Source organism: Morone saxatilis, unplaced genomic scaffold (assembly GCF_004916995.1).
Source record: "Morone saxatilis isolate NCDOM2014 unplaced genomic scaffold, NCSU_SB_2.0 Contig1, whole genome shotgun sequence".
In the NCBI taxonomy this organism is placed as follows: Eukaryota; Metazoa; Chordata; class Actinopteri; family Moronidae; genus Morone; species Morone saxatilis.
Window position 1 is genome coordinate 12862193 of NW_023339651.1, and position 8728 is coordinate 12870920.

The 8728-nt window shown below is 36.8% G+C and overlaps 1 protein-coding gene across 1 annotated transcript in view; it reads left to right on the top strand.

The window, feature by feature from the left end:
- The first annotated feature begins 6376 nt into the window (after positions 1 to 6376).
- The window catches only part of LOC118333995 (glucagon receptor-like), a 7161-nt gene continuing 4809 nt past the window's right edge, over positions 6377 to 8728 (top strand). Inside the window, exons 1-5 of the mRNA XM_035669819.1 lie at positions 6377 to 6398; positions 6667 to 6749; positions 6913 to 7018; positions 7153 to 7260; positions 8217 to 8338. Coding sequence (XP_035525712.1) covers positions 6377 to 6398; positions 6667 to 6749; positions 6913 to 7018; positions 7153 to 7260; positions 8217 to 8338 — 441 coding nt within the window. The remainder of the gene's footprint in view (positions 6399 to 6666; positions 6750 to 6912; positions 7019 to 7152; positions 7261 to 8216; positions 8339 to 8728) is intronic.

Genomic DNA, 8728 nt, shown 5'->3' on the forward strand with positions numbered 1-8728 from the left:
GGATGACACGCAGCAAAGGGCCATCTCCTTGGAGATCTGTACCACACTGAGCTTATCTCCAGTAACTCTTTCAATATGACTGGTGATCAATTTAACAACTAAAATTAAATTATGTAGCACACCGTAGGTACAGTAAAGATAATCTGGCAATGGCAGCTTGTATTGGGTGCCAGTCTACCACATGCAGGGATAACACACAACTGTATTTCTGCAATTCCATTTTCCATCTAAAAGCATCTAGTAGTAGACTTACTGTCAGTCATGTCCAGGTCCATTGACGAGACTGATCGCTCATTAAGGTTTATGAATAAGATTTGGGAAATATCATGCTGTTTTTATGCTGTGTAGACCATGATTACTGGGGTCCAGATTAAGAGTATAAGATAATATCAAGCCAGAGCTAAGATCTCACTTATAGGTATGGTATATATGACTCTCTACATGCTTCTTGTACTTGTAACATTGTGGGCAAATTGAATTTCAATTTATGGCAGGTTTAAGTATTTCTCTACTGAGTAACAGTCAAATAAAAAAAAAGATTATTTATTAAGATTTTTTTGTTTAACAGTCAAAAACTTAACCACCCTGCTTCATCAACATTGTGTGGACAACCCACCAAACCAGATTCTGATTCAGTGTTCAAGCTGATTGAATTTGAGTCCTTTTTTGAACATTGGGAATCTCATTTGGCTGCAGGTTAGAGAAGACATCACCATCAGTGGAGGCATGGCCTTGATGATAATATGTCCACCTGAGCCCTGTACCTGAATAATAGGGTAAAAGAGAAGATGGGAGAGAAGAAATGAGAGAACAAGAGAGATCAGGTTGTGCTGCACTGCTTCAGGAGCTTACAGGAAGATGTGAGTATGTAGATCTGAGTAAGCTCACCTCCTCTCAAAAGCATTTGAAATTCTGGCTCTAAAGTCAAGGTTTTCAATTAAACCAAACATTTAATACAGCACATTTTCTTTCAATGGAATCAAAGCTATTCAGGCTAGAAATGTGTAAATTAATACATGAAGTGGTGAGCTGATTGTGAGAGACACTTAACTTTTCAAGTCTCTTGTTGACATTGTGATAATAGTGGTTTATCGTAGTAGTTTTGTCCTGGGAAAAAGTGTACAGCTGTGCAGCCAGCAGCCAGTTAGTGCAGCTTATCAGAAAGATCTGAAACAGTGTTGTGTATGTCCATTTGTTTATTTGATGTGAAGTTATGTGCCATACTATTTCTTGGCTCTGAGTGGTTGCCATGGTAACCAGCAGACAATATGGATATACAGCAAGGTCACATTTTTACACTTTTTCGGATTAAACAAACTAAATATAACGAGTCAATTAATGAGCTTTAGATGGGTTTGTAGGCAGATTTTTGTTGCTGTTAGACAGAACAACACTAGCTTTTTCCTCCTTATTTCAGTCTTTATGCTAAGCAAAGTTAAGCAACTGATATTTAAAGGACCAGTGTGTAGGAGGTTTCTTACGGTGAAGTTCTGGGCTACCATAGAAACACTGATGGTTCAACATGGCTCTTGATGGTTCAACTCCATTGAAGGCAATTTACAATATCTGTATTCTATTTTACACTAATGAAAACATACCTATGAATGTAAACAAAATTAAGATTATTTGCATTATCGATGCATCTGTTTTTTATTTAACATTTAGTCAATAAAATGTCATAAAATCTTGAAAAATCAGGACGTCCCAGATTCCAATGTGACATCCATAGTTTGCTTTTCTTGGCTGACCAACAATCCAAAACTCATGATATGAAATGAAACAGAGAGAAGAAGCAAATTGTTTGAGAAGCTGGATTTTTTATTTATTTATTTATTTGGTGGATTTTTGCTCAAATAATTACTTCAGTGATTAAAAGACAATTCATTATTTTAATACTCAAATTAAACCCAGATATTCCTTGTCCTAAAATGATATAAACCCAGAAAATGACCATCCCAAAATTAAACTCAGAGATCCAAATCTTAATTCTTAAACATCCGTTTAATTACTTTATTAGATTTATTAATTCTATAGGGCACATGGTGGTACTGTATGATGCTCATCTTGTCCCCTTATTATAAAGGCCTATAGGTGACCAGATGCTCACATAATTATTTCAGCATTTCTTACATTGGTAATGTGTGTGAATGAATGAATCCCAATACAAGATCACACTGTCTGCTTCATTTCGATTGAGCTCCTGTAGAGTTATAAATGTCTTGGCATAAATGCGCTTGCAAGTAATTTCTGTGATAATAAAGACGGTTTTCGTTCATTTGCACCTATATTAATGAGGTTCTTGTTTTTTTCTATATAATTATAGATTTATTATCCTATAGATTCTATAATGGTTTCCAGGCAGGCACAACAGTGTTTAAGCCCCATTGATTTACAGTAATAGCCTGTGAATGGATAAAAAACACCCCAAAAAAAAGCCTGAATTTGATGGTTCCCATTCATAAACTGTGAATGTGTTGCTGCCTTCTCTTGCTCCTAGTGCGTTACGATGAGAAAAAAAATCTGTCGTCGTCCCTTATTAATCAGCTCATTCATTTGCATCCAGCTGACATGTTTTCAAAGAAATGCAAAGGCGCACAGTTTTAGAGCACTGTAATAAGATACAACAGGCTGTCTGTAACGAGGAGTTTAATTTGAAATGTACTCAACATCGGACAATAATGATGAACTCTCCCTCTGGAGAAATCCATGAATTCAGTGGCACTTGGTGTTGGGGTATCGCGGACCGACAGACAAACTGCTCAGTGCAGGTTCAGGTGCAGACGCGCTCAGGACGAAGCATCTCCACACCGCTGCTTTCTCCTCTCTAAGGGACCATTTATCTGTAAGTGAAATGCTCGTGTTTTGTATTCTTTGTTTACAGTTGCAGCCTACTAGATATCTTTCATGCAGAAGAATGAATTAATGAAGGCTTTTATATAGATATATCCAAAACGCATTATAGCATAAGGCAAATGATCAGCAACATTGTGCAAGTAACTTAATCAACAATATAAGAGATTTCTTTTGCATGCATGAAAGTATTGTTTGTCCTTATAGCCATTGAGAAGATATTAATATATTTTAATTTTAATTATCTTTTTAAAAAAATCTTTGGCGCAAATAATATGGATTACAAAAAAAGCTACATATGTATTATGTAACTTATAAAAAACATTATAGCCTACTTTTATGCAGAACTTTGATATTGTATATAGCAGCCTATTTTAAATGCAACTCTTTTGAAGTGCTGTAAGAAGCCTATAACTGCAAAAGCAATGTTGTTTATAAGGTTTGGTTCATAGGCATTATGTCAGACCTTAAGGCTTCCATATGTTGTTCAGCTGCTTATGGCTGCTAAACAGTGTTGTTTGCTTTTCTTTATGATTTATGATGATTCAGTCAATGCCAAAGACTACTTATACGACTAATAACACAAGTGTCTGTTATTGGAGAAAGAATATTAGAAAAATAGAAGCAGGTTCATAGGTTATTATGTACAGTACATAGGTTGTTATGTACAGTAGTGTACAGTATGTGCTACTTAAAAAGAAAGTAAAAGAACAAACCCATTCCTGCCATCTAAATGACTGGGAGGGGAATTTGAAAAGTGTTCCTTTACCATTGTACCATTTGTCTGGCAAGGAGAGCTAATGAGCCCAAAAATACCTATGTGGCCTTCATTGCACAACAACAAGTTGAGGCAAGTAGACATTACAGCTGCTGTTTCATTAATCTCAGGTTTAGGGACTCACTTGAGAATCAGAGTCCTGCAGGTTTAAATGTCCACAGCTTGCTGAGTTCTGATTGGATAGCAAAGATTCGATTGATTTTGGTCTTATACCAGTTCACACTAGTGAGATTGATGTTGGATCTCTGGGATAACAGCTGAGGATAAATCTGATATAGCAGGGAATGCTCACCTTTAGGTGTGAAATTTTTGTTAGCCAAAGGTGTGGAAAAAACAAGGTTGTTCAAAGCCCACAAATTCTACAAGTGGTTTTACAGAAGCACACAACTGGATAATAATGTATTGAGGCCACTCAAGCATTTTTTCTTTTTTTAACACATGGGGCAGCTCCCGGACCTATAAGAAACTAAATCCAATGTGGTCCCATTCCTTGAGCTGCCATAGGCAATGACTGTCAAATGCCACCTACCAGGGGAGAGAAATCAAATCTGTGTTTTGGCAGTCTGTTGATACACAGACGTCGGCTGCGCTGAGCCTGAGGTGGGGCCCCCACAGATGTTGGGGACATGGGCATCATGACATCACTTTGCTAATAAATGCAGTAGAAACACAACTCCACTAGACCCCACTGCCAACCTAAAATATTGTCAGTACACAGTATCACATTTTCTGAAAAATGGGACAGACTGAAAGAACATTTCATCCAAATCCTATGGGTAATTTATTCTGCCTGGTGGTCAAAGACTGTTTGGATTGAAAGAAAATGTAAAAAAAAAAAGAAAAGATATAGCCTGTTAGGGAGATTGTAATAATCTCAGTATCCACCATTATCATTTATATGTTTTCAGTATATTCAAATTTTAAACAGTTTTAAGCTTTACCTCAGCTGGTCTCATGCAGTCATGCACGGTACTATTATCTGTGCCTGTCAGGCAGCTGGTGCGGGACTGATTAGCCCGCATGAGGACAGGTCGTGGAAAAAATAAGGACCCACTGAAGCCGCAATCATTGGTGTAACGTGTATGTTCATCTCGCTGATAGTCTAGATTTGAAGGAGGTTTGCTATCTTTTCCTAATTACTGACTTCACAGTCCTACAGGTGATCAAAACACCCCCACAAGAACTTGTTAACCGCAGACATCAGAGCCATTCAATGTGACTGACAACACAAAGGTGACTAATGTACATCCAGACCTGTTAAAAATATCCATAGGCAATAGTAGAATTCACACAGGGTTTCAGAGTGTATTGTAGAATAAATTTATTTTGATGACAGAGGTTGTGTTTGAATAACAGACAGTCCTGGTGTGTCTGTAAGTCTATAGGTCTCAATTCTAAGCAGGTTTTGAGTGTGTTTATGGTGGAAAAGTGACAAAATGGATTATATTTAAAGTTAGTAAGTATATTCAATATGAGTAAGTATACTTTTTTAAAAATCCTCTCAACAAACAAAACAAGTGCAGTAACATAGACCAGGGAAATGTCTGAAAAAGGGAGCACATATAAATAGTTGTAATATAATTTTTATAGTTTGAAGAGGGGGTTGTCTCAGTGTATCGTTTGATTTAATCAATGAATGAGAAAAACAAGGATTTCGAATTTGCATATTTAGATTTGTGGATATGATATTTTGCCAGTGTCATAATTTAAGTTCACCCTCCACTGAAAAAAATGTGGCTTGCTTGGATGTTTGAGCTTCACTGTGCAGAATGATGAACATGTAAAATTTGACCCTAAGAGGTTGTTTTCACATTTAGCCACTGAAGGAGCAAAAGTTTGTTCACCTTAAGCCAAGCAAGGTTAAAGGCATGTACGTACGAGAGGAGTTTGTGAAATCAAAACTAGTAAATCAGTCATGGTCAAATATGCAACATACATATATGTGATGCTGAAACTTGAAAAATTAACTCTTGTGTTCCGTAGTCACAATTTTTAAATAAGTAATATTTTTTGCTTTTTATTTAGTTTCTGGATGTTTTATCTGGATTCTGGTAGAAGGAGTCGAAAGAAAGAAAGTTTTTTAAATTTGAAAATTGAAATTGGTTGTTGTATTTGAGCTACCAAATCTTTTGAAAAACCTTTGGCTTTTTGTTTAAGTTTAATTGGCCGCAGCTCTTCAAAGTCACCACACAGCTTATGTCTCAGCACATGTACTGCATCTTTTTGTGTTAATACAAAACAGAGAAGTACATTGATTTCTTGTATAGCCTACTAATTGTAAAAAAGTATACAGTACATTGACAATTAGTACTGTATGTAGTGCATAGTGTTTATTATTAGCATGGGACACAGCATACAGTACGTGTCACTTTGAGTCCAGAACTACCGCAAGGAGTACCCACAATTGGAAATTTTCCAATGGTATCTATAGGTGATTCAGATCATTAAAAAAATGTGAGCTGGTTCTCAGCTTTGTGCGCACCCTCAACAGTGAGACTGATTGCAGTGTGTATGTGTGGTCATGAGAGAAGGAGAAAACAAAGGTACGGTCAAACTCAATAAGAAAGCAAAAGACATTTCAAGTTGCTTTTCAAGTTACTGGAGAACTTTGATGGAAGCCAGTAATGTGGTTTCAGTGACTCAATTCAGCAAATTCTAATACTCTTTGGTTTAAAAATCTCAGTGCTTTTAGAAGGAAACCTAATTGAGAGGCTGTTGAAAATGGACAGTAATTCATATCCTCTGAACATGATTGATCGCAGGGCAACAGGTACCAATTTATCTTGAAAAGTCTTTCCTCGTGATGGATGTGTAGGAAGTAGTATACACAGTCTACGACAATTTAGGCTTTTATCAGTTCAAAGACTCTGGTCCATTTTGAATTTTTTTTAAATAACCCATACTTTATTTAGAGTTTTTTTGCACAATGTAGATCACCTGACAGATGAAAAAGCTCCCTGAATTGTGTCACCAATTACTGAACTCAACACTTATGACCCTTTCAGCAGTCAAAATTGTTCTGTTCTTCTTCCCCTCAGTCAAAAAGAACAAGTCTGAAGTGATGGACAGGACACAAGATATAATGGTTTTGATCTGCCTGCTGTTTCTCAAACTGCCAAAGGTTAGTTTTGGTGAAGTACATTATTAATTTTTTTATTTTGAGTGAAACGTCTGACAGAGAAGGATTACTTTTAAAGAAATTGTTTTATTGAGAAATGTCTTCCAAGATGACATGAAGAAAGGGAAAAGGTTTCTGAAGTATTTGTCTGTAAATGTCCTAACAGTTTGAGATGGTGGCCAGTGGGAAGGTCTTGGAGGAGACTTATCGGAAGTGGGTCCAATATAAAGAAGACTGTGTCAAAATGATAGAAAATGAGCCGCTACTTCAAGGTATAGAGAAACTTAATTCATTTAGTATTAAGTCATCATGCAAAAGAGTATATGGCAATAGGTTGAAAAGGAGAGGAAAGATAACAAGTAAAATGTGAATTTTTTAAGTCTCTTTTTATTTGCCCTTCTAGCAGGCTTGTTCTGTAACAGGACATTTGACAGATATGCCTGCTGGCCAGATACTCCTGCCGGCTCTGTGGTCAACATCTCATGCCCTTTCTACCTGCCCTGGTATGACAAAGGTAAATCACACTTTTGATGAGTACAACTTTGACAGGACAACACACTGAAATAAAAAACATGTTCTTGTCAGTTTGCTGTTTTTGATGTGTGGTAGAGCGGTTGCTAGGGGAGTAGCTCCATCCATCTGTACAGAGCAAAATATCTCTGTGAATACAGATGAAGTGAAAATATGCAAAAGATATTCAAGTTTCCCAAAACTAGTTAGTTAGTTAGTTAGTTAATTGAAAGGCTACTAATAGGCTGTCTGTCTGTTCAATGAGAATCTACAGCCAGGGAATAGTAGCTTAGCTTAGCACAAAGATTGCAAATGGGGGGAGCTTTTAGCCTTACCCTAAATGAAGGCAACAAAATCCACCGACCAGTGTCTTTAAAATTCACCTTTAAAGCAATTAACATGTTGTTTATTGTTTGATGTTGATGTAATTTACCACTAATCTAAACTAACCAGCTACCTGCTCCTAGCCTACTCAATATCCAAAGGTATATTATTATATTCATACTAGATAATAACAAATATACTTACTTATTACTGTAACAAAGAAAATGGTCAAACAGACTTTATTGATTGTTTAATCCATACAAAGAAAGAAACCAGCTACTGGCTGTAGCTGTGAGGTTTCCACACAGACATGAGAGTGGTATCAATCTTCTCATCGAACTTTCAGCAAGAAAGCAAAGAAGTATATTTCCCAAAATATCAAACTATTCCTTTAAAGCACTTTAGAACAAATTTTTTTTAACATTACAAACATGAAACCTGATTTGCTTTGTGTGTGTGTGTGTGTACCTAAGTATGCATGTGTCTTTGTGTTTCTTGTCACTTTCTGCTGGAATGATAACCTGTCCAGCTTTTTACCTGTCATCTGTCCCGTGTTGCCATTGGCTTCAACCCCCTTCTGTGACCCTAATTAGGAATAAGCTGTAAAGGCTGAAGGACTGATTGTTTCTCCTCCAGTGTCCCAGGGTGTTGTGCGTCGGCAGTGCGGCTCTGATGGCCTCTGGGAGAGAGAGGACAGCGGGCAGGTGTGGAGAGACATGACCCAGTGTCAGGAGGAAAAAGAGGTCACATCTCAGGAGGTACAGAGACCAAAATGCATGGGGGTTAATTTGTTGCAACTGAGAGCACTTCTTGTTGCTCAAAATTTGTGTTGCGTGCATTCTCTGTTGAGGAAGATGTTTCTTCTGTTTAGCGTTCACTGCATTGTTTTTTTCTTGTCAGACTGAGGTCATCATGTAAACATCTAATGGGAAAGAAAAAACTCACTGCTCTTAAGAGGACAAACCTTTTATCATAAACTGCAGGTGTAAATGAAAAGCTGAGTATCATTAATAATTGAAACTAACCATTAGGGATATGATTGACAAAGACTGTTGATTGGTATGACATGACTCACCTTTTCCTCTTATTTTCAAGTGACTGGAAATAAGAGGTAAAAATCCAAATGAATTAACTCTATTATTATAATA